We start from the raw sequence: 18,610 nt of genomic DNA, 5'->3' as shown, positions 1-18,610 counted from the left end.
AGCCTCCCGGGGGCCGGAGACGGCGGAGCCCCCCGGGGGAGCCGGACTCGGGCCGGGAGACGGAGAAGCCTCCCGGGGGAGCCGGACTCGGGCCGGGAGACGGAGAAGCCTCCCGGTGGCCGGAGACGGCGGAGCCCCCCGGGGGAGCCGGACTCGGCCCGGAGACGGAGACGGCGGAGCCCCTCTGGAGCAGGGGATGCCAATGTAGGCTGGGGCTAAGAAGCACGAGAAGCTGGGGCAGTCTGCTGGCCAGGGGGATCTTGATTTGGGTCAGGCAGGTACCAGCTTCTCGAGCGGGTAGAGACGGCGTCGACCCGCTCGGAAACAGGATCAGGTGAGACGGCGTCGACCTGCTCGGAGACACGGACAGGATCGGAGGCGGCGTCGACCCTCCTAGGAACTGGAACAGGCCCTGTGGCGGCGTCGACTCGCCTAAGAACAGGAATCGGCTCGGTGGCGGCGTCGACCCGCCCAGGAATGGCCAGGATACCGGACCGGTGCGGCGGGACCTCGGCGGCGCTGGGGAGCGGCGAGGTCAGGGTGCTGGGGAGTGGCGAGGTCTGGCGTTGCCGGGAGCCCCGCCTCTTCCTAGAACGTCTTCCAGGAAGTGGCTCCTCGGACTCAAAGGGATCAGGATCAGGTGGGTGACTGGGTGCGACTGCCTCAAAATTATCGAGACCCAGGGCTCTGTCCAATAAAAATGGTCAGTTCACTAGATGATATACTGACGGGACTTGCCTGGGGGCCTCTTCTGCGTCGGGAACCTCGTTTGCCACTGGGTGGCGTTTTTATGGCCAGGCGGGTTCCCCAGAAGGGAGACTTACAGTCAACGGTGGGAAGATCAGGGGGAGAAGTGGTAGTGGGTTTTGTGGGTGGTGGCAGGATGTGTCTGTTAACGTCCTGGTTAACAGACACAGGGGCGGTCGGTCCAGGGTTTCTAGTAGGGTGCAGGCTCACCACCCCCACCCTACAGTGAGGGAGCTCAGGGCCTGCAGGCCGAAAGCTATCTGCTTTAGGAGCAGAAGGGATCCAGGAAGGGAAAGGTGAGCGGAGCTGGTGCTGGTGAGCTGACGGAGCCGCAGTGGTTGTTGTGGTTTGTTTCTTTTAACCACCAGGCGAGTGACATGCAATAAATTTTGTCAGAAAACATATTCCTAGAAGCTGCAGATGGTACTTCGCCTTCCGGACCTTGAAAGATGACCATTTGACCGCTCACTGGCTGGAGTGACCTTTTAGTCTGCTCCTCCCGGTGTGGTGCAAAGATGAGGATGGTCCTGTGCAGGATTCTTAGAGCCTCCTGCCTGCTGTGCTGGAGGTGAAGGGGCTTTGTATTGCAAAGCTCCAGGCAAGAAGCAATTAGAGGAGGCTTTCTGACACAAAGGAATGTTGCACTGAATGATGGTTTGGAAATATTCACCCTGCATCTTTGCATTTTGATGAATGACAGCCATTCATAGTGTATCTATCATACAGGTTGTGGACAGGATGGTAAAGTTCTGTCTGTCATGTACAGTATGCTCATCACCGACTGACTTCTTTTGTTTATGTTACCCTTTGTGATTGTGTCTTCTACTGATTACAAAGGCAGAGAGCTACTTGCAAAATATGGATTTTGAACAAGAACAGCATCACATTACAGTAAAGACAGTAAATGCACCAAACACTGACAGCGTTAGAGGGAATATAAAATGATGCAGACAGATCAGCCAAGCATGGCTGATTAACGCATAGATCAAATAAATCACTGAAAAAACAGATACTCTGTTCTTCCACATAGCAAGTAAATTATTGTGGTTTTGATGGTTGGATATACGAAAGATGCTGATTGGTTGTTTAGGCTCAAAAACAAGAGATAAAGCTTGAACACTGTTATTATATTACCACTGTGCTAGAAAATCAAAACAGTGATTCACTGGACAAGATTTACTTTAACTGCATTCATCACAGACTGAGACGAGGTGGTAAATTAGACTATCTAACTGGCTTAGTAGAACTGCTTGTTTCAAAAGCGTTGTAACATTACACGCTTCATTAGTGACATACTTTAGTTGCTGAAACTAAAGTGATAATGTTTGCCTGAGTATTATTTGTAGCAAAACATACCAAGAAATTAAAGCCGAATTTCTTATGAGCCCAAATATATTTTTTCATCGTTATTTCCTGTAAAATATTCTATCCCAGAAAACATGTACATCTACACAAACATTACTTTCCTCTGGAGTACTGCAAGGCTCCATATTAGGCCCTATTCTATTCCCACATGTATGTTTCCATTGGTGTGAACATTTTGAAAACACAGTACCTATTACTATTGTTAAACCTGATGATCCATGCAGCGTTAACTCCATTTTGAAGTGCACTGAAAATAACCCCCCTGCAAAAAAACAAAACAAAAAACACCTGTATGCTTCCTTCAGTTGAACCAGAGAGAAAGCAAGGTCCTAATCTTCAGGCCTGCAGACTCCACAACCACTACTAGTACTTTTAGGCCTCTTCCCTTGACTGTTAACTCTAACACAAGAAATCTGTTTTAACTTTGATTCCAGTCAGCACCAACATGTGCACTAGTTTTTTTAAGCCTATAATTCGTACTTTTATTTCCTCTCTCCTTGGTTCCTGCAGCTCTCTCTGTGTAAGACTCAGTCAGCCTTAGATCGCCTGCAGCTGCTTCTTAATGCAGCACCAACTGCTGGAGACCAAATCCCGCTTTAACTGGCCTCTTTTCACTGGTTCACTGCTTAAAGTGTAGAATTGAGTTTAAGATAATTGCATTTTGTTTTTAAAGCACTGCATGGAGGTTACATCTCCATTCCAGTCTCAAATGAAATCCAGGCAAAACTGCAGTTTGTCACTAGATCTTTTCCACCATACTATTAAGCCTTTAACCCTATTCAGGACTTTGGGGGTCTTTTGGACCCCAGGCCATTTGGCTTAGGTGACAGGTATTGCTTTTTCATTTTTGAGAATTTTTTTTTTAAATATAAAAAGAGGGACATTTGTCATGCATTTGGAACCAAAAATACGTCAACTTATCAGAAAATGTATTGAACATAGTATAAAAGTCTATAATGAATACCAACAAATATTTTGCACATATTTTTTTTAATCTGTTCTCTGTCCAATGTAGTATTTATGATTTTATCCTGATGTTCTGTTTATTACTAACCTGTTTCTTCTTATTTATGTGTTTTGTTTGATGTTAATTAGAAATCACATAATCCAATAACTTCATCTCACTGAGCAGCACTTTGGTCAAAGTTTATAAGACAAACTGATTTGACTACAAAGTCTTCACGCAAAAAAAACAAGCTTCTAAACTGACCATATTGTCATTACAGTGGCATTTATAGTAATATCTGGGTAGGTTTGAATAGTTTTACTTTCCACATTTTCTTAGAATGCAAATATTTTATGATTGGAGCACCATAATGAAGCTCCAGGTATAAATACACACGGTGTGAATATTATGGTGAGTCCTGCTGGCTTTGTGCTGCCCTCCTGCGGTCAGTGCGGGTATAACAGCAGGACAGAGTGCGCATGCTCAGATAGCCCTGCTCAGCTCAGCTGTGTGAGTGTGTCCTCACCTTCAGCCATCTTAGCCATGTTGGGTGCTGTGGGACGCTGCTGCAGCGAAGCTGTGCAGGTTTTAAAGCCTGGAATCAACTCTCTGAAGACACTCAGTGGGAGACATGCGGCTCTTTATACGAGTGAGTTAACACACTTTAAAACCGGGTCCGACTGTCAGCGTTAAATGTGGACTGTCTCTCATGCGAGCTGCTCAGTGGGTCAGGCCTCAGCTTTAGCTCCTGGAGTTCATTCATTTCACATCAGCAGGGTGTTTTAGTTAAATAAAGCGGCTAAAGTAAGAGATAAGCACTTATTTGGTTGTATTTATACTCCAGTCATACTTTGTAGCTGCAGAAATGCTTTGTTTGACTGTTTCTAATCTGTGACCTTCCTCAGTGCAAGTCAGTGTTTGACTCACTGTCTGAAACTTTACAGTCTGAGAGCTTCAGATGTAACAGAATGCATGCAAAACTATAAAATGTGTGATTATATTTTAATGTTTGCTTACTTATTTGTCTTCCAGACTTGGCTTTAACCACATGCTACTCTAATTACTGGTGTTCTAGTTGCTGCTGTCATATACTTTCCCTGTTTGTGTTGTCATTAATGTCACTTTGTCTCTTTGTCCTTTCAGGCCGGGGTTATGCCACCCCAGCTGCTCAGGCGGCACTGGCCAATGGCCGCATCGTGGCTGTGATCGGTGCTGTGGTGGACGTCCAGTTCGATGAAGGACTGCCTCCCATTCTCAATGCCCTGGAGGTGCTCGGCCGCGACAGCAGGCTGGTGCTGGAGGTGGCGCAGCACCTGGGTGAGTGGGCTGAAGTGATCCAACAAGTCAGCGTTTAACCTGCTGGGGTTTTTTTAGAAGTGTCCTTATGTTTATTTTCCTGTCTCCTAGGTGAAAACACCGTTAGGACGATTGCCATGGATGGTACAGAGGGTCTGGTCCGTGGTCAGAAGGTTCTGGACACTGGAGCCCCCATCAGGATTCCTGTCGGCCCTGAGACCCTGGGCAGGATCATGAATGTCATTGGAGAGCCCATTGACGAGAGGGGTCCAATTAGTACAAAACAGTGAGTATGAGGAGGATTGTGATGCTGGAGTCCAAAACCAAGCACTTGTTAGTTTGTCTGTAATTTTAAACATCTGAGTCCAGCCTTTATCCTACTGAGGACACAAACCTTGAAAAGTGTGTCAGCACATAACATCTTTGCTCCTCTCTGGTCATTGATTTAACATCTAGAAACAATTTTTTGTGTGTTTAAAGTTACATACCCAGAGGTCTTTTTTCCCATGAAAACAATCCTCTCACTGTTTCTCACTTGCTGCACATCAAGCACACCAGCTCACCTACAACTCCACTCAAACACTGTGAAACTACACCATGAAAAATTGTAATGTTGCAGTAATTCAGTCATACACATTTTATTTTTTTCTTTTAAGGGGTTGGTTTCTCTGTTTTGTTGCATGTGAAACCCTACAAGTCTGAATTGTGTATTTATTTATTTATTACTGTTATAACTACACTGCAGTTGAAAATGCTCAGTCATGGTGTTGACTGCTTATCTAATTTCTAATATGCCTTCCAGCACGTAGAAAAACACTGTATGGACACGTTACCAAAGTTAGAAACTTAATTTCCACCAGTGGAGGCCTTTAAAAGCTGAATTTCATTAATAAACTGCAGACATTTTTTAGAAGACTTTGCACAGAGGTAGGTAAATAATAATGATTAGAAAAAACATCTTGGTACCATTGATCACTATGTTTCTGTTGGTGTTTTAAATTGCAGGTACTAGTGGAAAAATAAAGACCAGAATAATTACCAGCCTTTTTCTTTTATTTAGCATATTTAAAAATGACGTTCATTATCTTGCAGGACTGCTCCTATTCACGCTGAAGCCCCGGAGTTCACCGACATGAGTGTGGAGCAGGAGATCCTGGTGACTGGCATCAAAGTGGTGGATCTGCTGGCACCCTACGCCAAGGGTGGAAAGATCGGTTTGTAATTTTTGTTTATTTTGATCTACTCTCAACTCTTCACACAAGTATGTCATGGTATTGAAGTCATTGTGCCTCTCGTGTTCCTTCAGGTCTGTTTGGTGGTGCCGGTGTTGGCAAAACTGTGTTGATTATGGAGCTGATCAACAACGTGGCCAAGGCTCATGGTGGTTACTCCGTGTTCGCCGGGGTGGGGGAGAGAACCCGTGAGGGAAATGACTTGTACCACGAGATGATCGAGTCTGGAGTCATTAACCTGAAGGACACCACCTCAAAGGTGACAGCCTCACAGAGTTCAGTGTATTTGTTAAAGCACAAATATAGAGACTGTAGCAATGGGGGGTAATTTTTTTTTTTCTTTGTGCTCCCAGGTGGCGCTGGTGTACGGTCAGATGAACGAACCTCCAGGTGCTCGTGCCAGAGTTGCTCTGACTGGTCTGACTGTTGCTGAATACTTCAGAGATCAGGAGGGACAGGACGTGCTTCTGTTTATCGACAACATCTTTAGGTTCACCCAGGCTGGATCAGAGGTCTGCACTGCCAAATAGGTTTTCTTTCAATACTTGCACGTCCTCAACAAAGTAAAAAAAAAAAAAAATATACAGTTCAAGTTTTGTCCTAATATTTGTGTAATTGTCCTCCAGGTGTCTGCCCTGTTGGGTCGTATCCCCTCTGCTGTGGGTTATCAGCCGACCTTGGCCACTGACATGGGTACAATGCAGGAGAGAATCACTACCACCAAGAAGGGCTCCATCACCTCAGTACAGGTGAGAAGACACATGATTCTAACTACACGTCTCACATTTTCTGGATCATTCAGACTAAAATAGTTCATTGTGTTACAGGCTATCTACGTGCCTGCTGATGATTTGACTGACCCTGCTCCTGCCACAACTTTCGCTCACTTGGATGCAACAACTGTGCTGTCCCGTGCTATTGCTGAGCTCGGTATCTACCCGGCTGTGGATCCTCTGGATTCCACCTCCCGCATCATGGACCCCAACATTGTTGGCTCTGAACACTACGATGTTGCTCGTGGCGTGCAGAAGATCCTTCAGGCAAGCCTTATGTTGACAAATGTTAACATCAATCACTAAACATCCTCCATCCAAACACCCAATTAAACCCAACGACTATTTTTTTTCTCTACAGGACTACAAGTCATTGCAGGACATCATTGCTATCCTAGGTATGGATGAATTGTCTGAGGAAGACAAGCTGACTGTAGCTCGTGCTCGCAAGATCCAGCGTTTCCTGTCTCAGCCCTTCCAGGTAGCAGAAGTCTTCACAGGCCACATGGGCAAGTTGGTCCCTCTCAAGGAAACAATCAAAGGCTTCCAGAGCATCCTTGGAGGTAAAGTGCAGCACTGACATACATATTTTATAAAACAGGATGGGCTTAATGGACTTTAGATGGTAACATTTACTCTCTTCTTTCTTCAAGGTGAATATGATGCTTTGCCAGAGCAGGCCTTCTACATGGTGGGTCCCATTGAAGAAGTCGTCCAAAAGGCTGAGAAGCTGGCAGAGGAACATTCTTAAATCATTTGTCTGTAGCCTTGGAAGGTTTTATGAGATAAACATTTGTACAGTATTACTTGTATTTGAGGAACTTCTAACATGTCTGAGTATGCGTGTTGTGGTTCGAAGCCAAAGATGATATTAAAAATTACATTGTGATATATAACATTTTTGTCATGTTTTATTTTTATTTGTTTTTAGGGTCTGCACCTACGGCATTCAAAGTATTTGTTTTCATTAAAGTCACATTGCTAAGAACTAAAGTTTAGCCTAAAAAATGGCGAAGTTTCTTATTTAACTCCCTTTCCTGTGTCAGGAGGTTGGTGCTGTGTTCCTTGAAGGCATCAAAGTCCTGTAAAATAGAGCAGAAAACACACTGAGCATGTTCTCAGGCCACTATGAGCAACCATCAGTAACCTTTAACACTGCAGATTTCAACACACCCTGTTGAGCTTCTCGAACTTTGTCGTGGATTCATCAAGAGCCGACTGGAGAGACGTCACTCTTACATCTGCGTTAACCGCTTCTGCTTCCAGTTCAAACCTACAGAAAGTCAAGGACAAACAGGTTTTACTTGTTACACTCGCCAGCGCAACTGAAACATTGCTGGGACGCAGCGTACCGCTTCTGTGCTTTGAGCCGGGCTGTTTTCTCTTCTTTCCATCTCGTCTCCAGCTGCTGGATTTCTCCTTGTTTCTCCTGTATTTAACACCAGTTTGTATGTAAATGAAGGGACTGTTTCATCCTTTGCAAAATCGCGACTTTAGTGACGAGAACAATCTTTTAACTCACCTGTATGACTTTCCCTCTTTCCATAGAAAGGCACAGTAGTTTGTCCTTCTCCTCAGTGAGGTTTGTTACGCTTTCTCTCATGTTGGTTTCCATCAAAGCAAGCTGTTCTTCAGCCTCGTGCTGCTTCCGCTTCAGGTCTGATTGTAAGAAGTAACAAGTTTACGAGAGCCTGTATTTTTAAAAAAAAAGTAATTTAGACAATCAATATACCATTTCTTCTTACCTCTGCATATCTCTACACCATCTCTGTTCTGCTGGTGAGCATCATGCAGCTGATCGAGCAATGATCTTTCCTTGGCCTTATGCTGAGTTTCTTGTTCCAGGAGTTTTGACTCGCATCCAGCTAATTTCTCCCTGAAACATTAATATACAATTTGAAAAAATATAGAATTAAATCATCAGTATGAAGGAAAGGTTGAATAATGTAAAACTGGCGATGCAAATAAGAATTTAGGTTAGTGTCGTCATTGCTCATTTAAATATCTTTTTAATACTCTACAAGATTGTAAAAAAAGTGCCATGTTCAGATTGCTTTTGTTTAAACAGCCAAAGATATTCAATTTACAATTACATAAAACAGACACACTGAGTCACATTTTAGAGGCTTGAGACAGTTAATTCAGTAATTTAGCTTGACACATAAGACTTGATGATCTGCACAAATTGTAAATAAGTTTAAAAACGTTACCGATATTCCTTTTCCGTCTTTGTGTATTTCTCCGTCAGCAGTTGGATTTCTCGCATTAGTTTTTGAACCAACACTTCTTTGTCGTGTAACTTTTGGGAGAAAAGTGACTGGTTTTCTTTCTGCAGCTGTTCATTTTCCAGCTTCAACTGGGCGTTCTCCTTTTTGTGTTCCTCCATGAACTCAATAATTCCTTGATTGTTGGCAGCTAAAATCCTAAAGCTTTTCTCTATTTTCTCTGTTTCCTTTCTTGCACCGTCCAGTTCTTTCTGGCAGTGTGTTACTTGCTCCTCGAGCTCGGTATTGATTTTCTGCAGGGCTTGACATCGGAGAAGCGTCTCATCTGCTCTCTGTTTCAGTATGCAGATCAGACTTGACTGTTCATCTATCCTGGACCGCAGCGCTTTTCTCTCGGTTACATCCTCTGTAGAAAGACACTGAAATTTCTCTGGTAGCTTCTGAATACTGTCCATATGCTGGGAACAAAAACAAGAGACCTTGTGGTAAAACATGACAATAACTGCTCTTCTCTCTGGTCCAGGCAGAGTATTGTACACCTTGAGTCTGGTTCTGTCAGGGTCTTCGTGCTAAAAGAGAGGTTTTTTTTTGCCCTTAACAAGTGCTTGCTTTTGTGCACAAAAGTCTAAATCTATCTAATATTGTTGCTAGAGGACAAAATAAGAAGTTTCAAGTGCAAGTAGTGTGTACAAAATCTTGTGCTTTTTTGAGACAGTTTCGACTGAGGCTTTAATTTAGGGAGCTAAGAATATTATTGATTATTTCACACAGATTGGTCATATGAAAATATAGTTTCATATTAAGTTACATTAAATTATTTTTCCTTTGTTTCTAAAATAGACTAGAATTTGTCATACATATTTACCTTTTTATAAATGAAGAGTTCATTTGTAAAAACAGAAAACTCCATCAACACAAACTTTCAGAACACCAGCTTTTCCATCGTCTAGCTGAGACATTGTCAATCAAACTTAAGTTATGTCTATTTTTGTCATTTCTACTGAGTCAAATCCACTCAACTTCAGTTTGATTGATATTATCCCAAGCGAACAACAACAACAAAAATCTACAAAAATGGAGTTGTCTGTTTTTGCAAATGAACTCTTCAAATATTCCTAATCCATAAAAATGTAAATTGCCTTATCCTCTATCCCCCCTTGCCTTAGGTTTTAGTGGTATTTGCATTTTCATAGATTAAACAGAGATGACAGATGTCAAGTCTTCACCATAAATATTAACGACACAGTTATGTATAGTATATGTCTGTAATGTACAGCAGTGCTTATACATTTTAAAGAAGAAAATGTAATTTACAGATAACACCAGTTAATGTTGATTAAAGTGGCAACACTATATACACACAATATATTATTGTGAAGTTTAGACACAATATTAAACGGTAAACTTCATGGTTCACTGTAAAGCCCTGAATCAATGACATCATAAATAAATTGCAAAAGTAAGTAAAAGCTAAAACACTGTAAAAATGCAACCACAGCTGACAATATTTTACCGTAATTTAACAAGTAAACACAGTTGCTAGTCACTTCCCGCAATTTTAAAATGTATTTAAATAATTTTAGAATCATTTAAATTCCGCTGTATGAGCTCTTATCAGGAGACGGCTAACTAGCATGTGAGACCGTTAGCTTGGTTGGGCTGAGAATACCTACGACCCGCAGATTTATCGTTTCTTTAACGTTTCATTTTCACATACCTCCGCGGCGCCGCCCTCCATCTTCAACAAGTTTTCTGCATGACTCTGAGGAGACGCCATGGCGAGTGAAAACACAAGTTCTAACTAATTCCTCCCTCCTCAAAGCCCGGTTACACTTTTTATCGACGACATCTTTAAAGTTTCAGTTACTCGGTCGCTAATAGCAACCATCTTGGAGCCGCCCTGTCTGTCCCGTGATTCAGCGGCGGCGGCAGGTGCGATGCTGCGGGGTCCCGCTGTTCGGCCACAAGGTGGCGGAGTTGAGCCGTTTATCAGCCGCCAACCCGGTGAGGACACGGACCATCTGGTAACTCATGGTGGAAGGACTGGAGGCTTAAAACCCGTCTCAGTTGGATGTTTTGTTGTATTGTAATTATGTCTTTTTGTGTCACTTTTAATTTTTTGACGTTCACGTTGCTGTCTATGTGTTTGCTGAAGTCAGTTATTAAATGCTTGGGCGGTTGGTAACCCAGCAAACAGGTGAACCTTCAGGCAACGTTCATAAAACGTTCCCTGAAGGTTGCCTGGATGTTCCACATTTCTTGTGAATTTCCAGAAAAGCTAAGCCTCCGGGTACATTCTTTAAAGGTTTCTTAAACGCCCTCTGTTTTGTAAACCGTGTTTACCACAAAGTGGGGCTGTCTGGTAAACTTGTAGAAAAGCAAACCCACAGGGTATGTTATTTTAAGGTAACTTGAACGTTCCCATGTTTTCTGACCTGTGTTTACAACAAACAGGCAATTTTTTTTTTCTTGAATTACCTTAAGTGGTGCCCGATAATAAATGAATATACTATAACTACTTTTTATTGCCTTGGTGTGACTTGTACGATGCCTCCTAACAACCTTCTTGCCGTGTTTACGTGTGAAATATGCAGCATGGGTCGGTGCTCCAGCTCGACCCAGACAAACAGGGATTACGTGATTTACTCGGGCCCTCAGGACGTCCTAATACGAGGCTTTTCGCGGTTGTATAATTAAATTTTTTATTAACTCCAATCATTATTTCCCCCATCCTAATGCCCAAGCGTAGGGCAATACAGTCATGATAGCCCCGCTGAGAGTGAAAAATCACTGGCACTCGGGACTAGTCGGACCTGCATGGCATTATGCAGATTCCAGGGCCAGAGAGGGATTTATCCGGAGGGCCGAGGCTGGGCTCTGGGTTGGGGGAGCGGCTGTCCCGGCCTTTGTGCACGCCCCTTTTCATCAACTAGCGGGCCAAGAAAGACAGAGGAAAGCAACAGCATCCCAGCCCCAGTCCTTACAGCTCCTCCATCTGCACAAGCGGAGCTGGACGGACCAGCCAGAATGTGGAGAGCACTGCTGCTAAAACTCTTCCTCGTCTCCATATGCTGTGTTAGATGGTGCCACTCTGAAGGTAAGTACTCTGATTTTTTTTTTTTAGTTTTGTAACCTTGCTTTTTTTTTTCCTGTCCACACAAGCTGTTTGCTGCATGACTCCTTGAGGAGCTGCATAGTTGTTGTGTTGCCAGTGCACTTGTTGCTCATCAAAACAAAACCGAGCAAGTGAAGCTGAATTGTTGATGAGTTATATCCATATAAAGTATCTATCCAATGAGCAGTGTTTCATGGCAAAAAAGAGGATAAACCAGCTGAACACATGGGAATTCTCTTATCTTATCTCATGAAAGCTACTATTTTAATAGGGGATACACAATATCTTCCTATAAAGGTGAAGTAATTGTGGCCGTGGAGCTAAATGTTTTACCACATAGTATTACTTAAAAGGTTGAGCACAAAGCCTTCCTCAGACAGATTGGAAGTTCTCTTGAGGAACTTTTGCCTGAGCTTTACTGTTGCTAGGTAACAGAAAAGAGCATGTGACTTACAGACAATCTGTGAGGACTGAGAGCTACTGGTACAAATCTCATTCAGTGGAGCAGATTTGACGCCGCAAACTACGGATTCAAACATGATTCAGCTCGAGAGAGAACTTTATTTGCTAATCTGACGGACAAAATGCTCAGATACTGCCTTTTATACGTGACAGTCTCATGCTTGTCTGTTGTGTTTGTAGCTCAGTAGATCCTACTTCTCAAATTGTAATCTGCTTTCTTTTTGCTCAACCCTTAGTATGTAAGCTCCTTAGTGTGAATCAAGCAACTAATTACACTGCAGCTGCTGCAGAATGGAATCATTTCTACCTAAGGAGCGGTTTGGAGTTAAGAAAAAAAAATTGTACCAGGAGTAGCTAAGGTCACAGCTACAGCTTTGTTATTTATTTATTATGAAATATCCTGGACCTATTTCCTTAGTGGCTGCGAGACGTATAAAAACAGAAAATGTGAACGGTGCATGCCAAAAAGACAATATAACTTTGTTGACAATGAGACTCTAGCATTTAAAAAATTCGGTTGGCATTTCCTTGGAATCTCAGCAGCTACGCAACTTGTTCATGAAATTTTGCTGATGACAGCTGAAGTGTAGAAAAATGATGAGTTAACTGAAACTGCAGAATGTCAGCAGGCTTTGTCAGCATGTTCACATTAATCATTAGCTTGGATTTGTTGTGATTAACAGACAGTGATGTACATTAATATAAAACTCATTTATCTTTAACCTGAATTTTGAAACACCATTTCATGGTATCAAGTAGCACAAGGATCAAGTGCTTCTTGAAGACTATCTGTTGATGTGTGAGTCACATTTTCAGATGTGTCTCTTAAAAATACAAGTTTGATAGCAGCTCAATAGTGATGTTGTTTTACTTCGAGGGGGACAGAATACTTTTTTTTAAAACCCACATTATCCTCTAGTTTGATAATGGTATCTTCCATGATCTCGTGGAACCTGTTACCCATACCTTGATCTTAATACTCCTGCTGACACTGGTATTAATAGCTAATGTGACAGTCTAAGGAGATTTCATGGTGCTGGTTTATTAACTATCCTCTGTTATTTCTGCTGTTGTAGACATGTTTTGTCAGTGGATTAAGTTGTTTTCTCTATTAATCATTTGCCACTGAATGGGTGAGTTAATGATCCTTTAGGTGTAAAGTAAGAACTTTAATGACGTTTTGTATTTAATGCAATACAAGGGATCTTCTGTCCATGAGCTATCCATCCACGTGGAAGATAAAAAAGATCATGAAAACTGACAAGTTTGTTAATGTACTTGTAGTCTGCTAGAGTTTTGTGAAATTGCAGGGCTAATCTGCTTTTAGTTGACCAAACCTATTTTGAGTGTGAGTCCGTGACGACATCAGTAAAAATGTTTTCTTTTGTATTCAAACTTTTCAAGGCGCACAAACTTGGCCAACACGTGCGCGTTAAACCTCACACATGCCAGCTGCTTTCCGGTGTAGGAGCCTAAGTCCTTGTGCAACAGTAACACTGCAGTAGAAACTGGAACACAGTTGACACAAATCGAGAGCAAATCCTTCTGTAGCTCCCCCTGTCTACGTTCACGACACCAAGGATGTAGTTTAGCCTTCAGCCAGCTGCTGGTAAACTGTGACTCACTGTAAAGAAGAAAAATAAGTTGTCCAGTAACTGTGTTGTGACAACTTAATTTATGATTCTTTTCACTCATTATTTTGTTAGGGCATGCACCAAAATGTTGAGTGACTATTTCTCAGTTCTAACCAGACCAAGGCTTTATTCCTCACTCTATTTATGCCTTCCTTTTGCTCCCATGCCACTGCCAAAGTCCCTCGGTTTTTAGCTGTTTTTGAGTGTAGCAGTAAGAGCCAAAGTCACTCGTTTGGCAATTGACTGCATTCTGCTGCATTGATTTCCATATGAAATAGGCAGCAGCACTTCGCTCTGACAGCAGGGACGGGTCCAGCGTTTTCATGCTGCCAGCAGCCGCTTTCTCAACTTTTCTCCACACACATTCATTGAGTGCAGAGGGCTGCGCCAAAACAAGACGGTATTGATGAAAGCTTGAAGACATCTTTTAGGCGCCCCCGCATGACAAGAAAGAGATGTTTCAACAGCAGCAGACAGGTGTTTTCTTATTGGGTGGTTGTGAGGAGGTGGACCTGTGTTTTACTCTGGTATTACCTTGTCACAGGATGGAAGCCTTACTGTAACTTTACTTTCTGCTGTCCATCTCTAAAGTGACTTTTTAGGGTGACACTTCCAGTTATGAGTTTGCATCCCTGCCGGCAACTCTTTTGTGCTATTGTAATTTCACAGTGGGGTTTAAGGCGTTTGGGGGGCTTCATTCTAATGAAAATTCCTCTACTACTCTTCTTTGTTGGGTAATAGTAGGACATCCTCATCTTCATCCACGGATAGTGCAGTGCTGTCTCCTGCTGTGGGTTTAAATTGCTAATTAGAAAAGACAAGAGCAGGAAGAAGGGAAAGGAAAACAAATCAGATAAAAACTAAAACACTCATGGAGACGCTGATTATCAGACTAATCATTCCTAATTACAGATTTGTGCTCTTTATAATATTGATTGACATAGTCAAATTGTGACTTTGTCAGGTTGAAGGCAGAAATTTGAGGATTAAGGAAAAGTTACAAAGAAGCTTTTTTTTTGAGAATGTAAGAAGAACCGTTACACAAGATAGTGCTGTTGAAAGGTTCAGCTTCAGTGTACTGTATCTGTCACCTTTCCCAGAAGTAATGCTGTCAGGAAACACTGGCTGCATTTGACAGCCTCGAGCAGATTGGTTTCTCCTTGGCATACATGGTTTTAAGTACTCAACCCAGGTCTGCATATATAGAAGCTATACGATTCTTTAACAGAATCGGAGGTCTAGATAAGGCAGTTTGTCTAGTTTTTAATGTCCTGTCCTGCACAGATGCCTCTTGTAAAGGCAAATATTGTATTTTTATTTAGTAAAGGGAATCTCTTAGCCATTTGGATACTGTATGCAACACTCCCTGCTGCCATGCTATAGATGAGGCTGAAACCTCTAGGATCACTGCCTTGCAACAACGGCTTCCTTTGAGCAGATTGTGAGCAATTTTATCATTAGTAAACTGAGCAGGAAAAAAAAAAGGTTTGCTTCCTGGATATCTATCGACAGAGTTAAATATGCTGCCTGCTGTGCTGAGTTGGTAGTAAAGCAGTTTGGTAGTTTGGAGGTTAATTAGTAGGAGACAAGAACTCCTGAACACAGGACATAAAAGGCTTTTAGTGTAGCAGCACAGGCAGTGACCACACAACTACTGTGGAAGAGATGCTTCTTTAAAAAAACATGTTACATTCACACAGCTTTTATCAAGCCAATAGACTGTTGGCTGATTTTACCTTATAGGCACTTTTTTGCTCAGGTAGGCGTGAACAAAAAATCCCAATTGTTTTTGTAATTTTAAATAACCAAGTTATTATATGGAAATAATCAGCCATAGGCATAGGTTACTACATTATATGATTTTAAGTAAGTAATCACAATATCTTGAAGTGTAGGAAGCTATTTGATTGAGGACAAAGAATGTTTTCTGGATAAGACAGGACAGAGACAGACCACCAACCCTAAGCATGCACCACCAATCACCACCTCACCATTCTCCTCATGAAGAATTTGGGTTGAAATGGTTGCGGTACCACCCAGTACCACTATTTATTCCAATTACATTTCACACCGGACAGGAGCAGCATGCACCATACATCAGGCTGTCAAAGAGCCCATCAGAATTGCACATTCCTATTTGAACGGATCTGATGGAGTGCTCTGCCTCTGAACTATGCTGCCTGAATCAATCTCTCCTGGAAAATGTCAGGGAAGGTAGAGTGGTGGTACCTTATCTCTACAGATGCCACTCAGCGAAAACATCAAAAGGAGGCTCGGGAAGAGTGCGGTGAAGGTTGTGTAACTGTCGAGGGGGATGGCTGGCACGCTTGTCTCCAAGGCTTGTCAATGCTGTGAGCAACAAGCTACATCAGGGGAAGACTGCCCTGCCTCTTTACACCATGTTTTTCATTAAATCAGTAGAGTATTTAAGAAATCCTACATTTTCAGTCTTTAGACAGGATGACAAAACCTCTCGACAGGTTTAAATAATCCTAATATTAATGACATTAAAATGTCAAACACATGTATACAGTGGATGAAAGTTCTAATAGCATCTAAAAAGAAGCATAAATTCAAGCTCTGAATTGTGTCAAATTGTAATTGTGTGTAGGATGTGAATTGGGGCAGTTCCGCTGTGGGACGGGTCGATGTATCCCAGGTGACTGGCACTGTGATGGGACATCAGACTGTGTGGATGACTCTGATGAACGTGACTGCCGTGAGTTACCCACTTTATCTGCACTGTATGCAAATGTGAATGCTGGAATTCTTCAAATAATTCTTGTTGGATGTCAGTCTTATTCCAAACTGCAGCAGTGGTGGAAGAAATATAAGTGTAGTATTGGAATTTCTATACAAAATATAAATCAACAAAATATATTTAAATTTTCAAAGGGAAAAATGCTTCTGTTTAGTGGAACCCATAACAGTACATCTATTATACTTTAGCCATTTATATGTGTTTTAGAAACAGCAAAGTAACTTTAGCTCTGCTACATGTCTGAAGAACAAGGAATGAAAAGTAGGGACACAATATTTGGAACCCAACCAATGTTTCCAGTTAAGATAAAAATCATGGTGTCAAAATTCAGAATAACACAGTACTTTAAAAAGAGCCTTGGTTTATTTTTGTTTTACATATGCTTAATTAAAAGAGAACATTTCAACTCTAATCCTTCGGTGCCAAAAGGCTGTTTCTCGTGACAAGTAACCAATAGGATAGTAGTGTGGTCGGGACGTTGTTTGAGGTCACAGTGTGATGACGAGGCTGCTGCATCAGTTTCAAAGCAGCACATTTTTAAATTATTTTATTAGTAATCAATCAAAAACTATGATACCGATAATCGTTCCATCCTCAATTTATACAGTCGCATAGAATCAAAACTCTCATGTCAAATACTTTAGTAAACATATTTAATACATTTTGACCAGTAGATTTCACATAGTGTAAATAATGAAACTCTTTGTGTGTATCCTGACAGCTCAGGTAACATGTGACGAAAGTCATTTCCAGTGTCTGAGTGACGGCGAGTGTATCCCAGATATATGGGTTTGTGATGATGAGGAAGACTGTGAGGATGGCTCAGATGAGAGACAACACTGCCGTAAGTATATTCTATGTTACTGATAACTCTTCAGGGCACCTTGTAAGTGTTTTATGAAATACGGTACATGAAGTCGTTGGACTATCTAGTATAAAATATTTGGCATTATTTGAACTTTGCATTTTAAATGAAGGTATGTGAGTTTGATCGATGGGATTTTTTAGATGGACCAGCCAGATGTTCTGTGTGACTGAGGAAGTGAAGGAATTTGATGACTGTTGAGTACCTATATCAACAAGAAGATGAAATCTGAACTGCATATAAGAGCTTTTCAATAAAATCTTTCTGTGTTGCAAAATGTGTTCTCAGCTGGAAGGACATGCACCAGTGGGCAGTTCAGCTGCAGCAACGGGGCGTGCATCCCAGGAGAATACCGATGTGATCGTCTGGCAGACTGCTCAGATGGTTCTGATGAGAGAAACTGCCGTAAGTTTTCTCCAGGGTGGTTTCCCTTTTTTTTTTTTTTTTTTTATCTCAGGCTCCTGTGGCATTTTAATCAATTTGTTAAGATTAAGAGGCTCGCTGACTGACAGAAAGGGCCACAATATGCTTCTTGTTGTCAGAGGTTGATTGCAGATTCTTTGGTGGATTAGTCAAGCTGAAGTTCAGCTGCTATGCCATTATTGTGCCGACATGGTAGACTCACAGCACTGCACACTGTGGTAATCTCACAATTGCATAAAGAATGCTGTGGCAACTGCTTCTGTTATGGTGGTGCCGCTAAATTTTGGTCTCTTTTCCTTCCCATTCATTGAGCTTTTCACGTGTTAAAAGCTGAAAAGAGCATAGTTGTCAGGCCAATTTGAATGCATAACACGGACCTGATGATGGTTTAATCTTCCAGATTACCCCGAATGTACACAGCTAAGGTGTGCTAATGGGGCCTGCTACAACCGGACCCAGCGATGTGACCACATACTTGACTGTCGTGATGGCTCTGATGAGGCAAATTGCAGTAAGAAGCCAGTCAATTTTTGGAGTAAATTATTCAAGTGAATGCTGCTGAACCTTCCAAAAAATACAAAAGCATGACATAATCACCAAATATTAATTTTTTTTGTTTCGTTCTTTTCTGTTTTCTTTAGCACAGCACTGCAATACAGGCCTGTTTCCATGTCATAATGGAATATGCGTTCCTCAACGTTATGTCTGTGATCATGACGATGACTGTGGAGACCGAAGCGATGAGCTAAACTGCAGTATGTAGCAG

At 42.0% G+C, this 18,610-nt stretch overlaps 4 protein-coding genes across 4 annotated transcripts in view; 2 read left to right on the top strand and 2 right to left on the bottom strand.

The window, feature by feature from the left end:
* col28a2a (collagen, type XXVIII, alpha 2a) overlaps window positions 1-3,603 on the bottom strand; it is a 27,110-nt gene extending 23,507 nt beyond the window's left edge. The window contains exons 1-3 of the mRNA XM_008278727.1: window positions 3,585-3,603; window positions 433-658; window positions 48-350 (exon numbers count right to left, since the gene is read on the bottom strand). Of these exons, the coding sequence (XP_008276949.1) occupies window positions 48-350; window positions 433-658; window positions 3,585-3,603 (548 nt within the window). The remainder of the gene's footprint in view (window positions 1-47; window positions 351-432; window positions 659-3,584) is intronic.
* On the top strand, window positions 3,581-7,255 carry LOC103355037 (ATP synthase subunit beta, mitochondrial-like). Its single transcript, XM_008278680.1, has 10 exons — window positions 3,581-3,707; window positions 4,202-4,375; window positions 4,466-4,640; window positions 5,447-5,568; window positions 5,661-5,845; window positions 5,940-6,098; window positions 6,213-6,335; window positions 6,414-6,626; window positions 6,721-6,922; window positions 7,013-7,255. Exons 1-10 carry the CDS (start codon window positions 3,602-3,604, stop codon window positions 7,108-7,110), a joined length of 1,557 nt encoding a protein of 518 aa, XP_008276902.1. The 5' UTR covers window positions 3,581-3,601; the 3' UTR covers window positions 7,111-7,255.
* A 75-nt stretch (window positions 7,256-7,330) lies between these two features.
* Window positions 7,331-10,399, bottom strand: zgc:172182 (coiled-coil domain-containing protein 89). Its single transcript, XM_008278679.1, has 7 exons — window positions 10,302-10,399; window positions 8,570-9,042; window positions 8,105-8,235; window positions 7,882-8,018; window positions 7,712-7,788; window positions 7,533-7,632; window positions 7,331-7,441 (listed from the first exon to the last, which is right to left on the bottom strand). The coding sequence occupies exons 1-7, from the start codon at window positions 10,359-10,361 to the stop codon at window positions 7,355-7,357; spliced, it is 1,065 nt and encodes a 354-aa protein (XP_008276901.1). The 5' UTR covers window positions 10,362-10,399; the 3' UTR covers window positions 7,331-7,354.
* Window positions 10,400-11,179: 780 nt separating this feature from the next.
* The window catches only part of lrp2a (low density lipoprotein receptor-related protein 2a), a 49,251-nt gene continuing 41,820 nt past the window's right edge, over window positions 11,180-18,610 (top strand). Inside the window, exons 1-6 of the mRNA XM_008278726.1 lie at window positions 11,180-11,183; window positions 16,407-16,514; window positions 17,278-17,400; window positions 17,710-17,826; window positions 18,245-18,355; window positions 18,486-18,599. Coding sequence (XP_008276948.1) covers window positions 11,180-11,183; window positions 16,407-16,514; window positions 17,278-17,400; window positions 17,710-17,826; window positions 18,245-18,355; window positions 18,486-18,599 — 577 coding nt within the window. The remainder of the gene's footprint in view (window positions 11,184-16,406; window positions 16,515-17,277; window positions 17,401-17,709; window positions 17,827-18,244; window positions 18,356-18,485; window positions 18,600-18,610) is intronic.

This window comes from Stegastes partitus, unplaced genomic scaffold, assembly GCF_000690725.1.
Source record: "Stegastes partitus isolate 25-593 unplaced genomic scaffold, Stegastes_partitus-1.0.2 Scaffold130, whole genome shotgun sequence".
Classification (NCBI taxonomy): domain Eukaryota; kingdom Metazoa; phylum Chordata; class Actinopteri; family Pomacentridae; genus Stegastes; species Stegastes partitus.
This window is presented reverse-complemented; position numbering and strand designations above follow the sequence as displayed.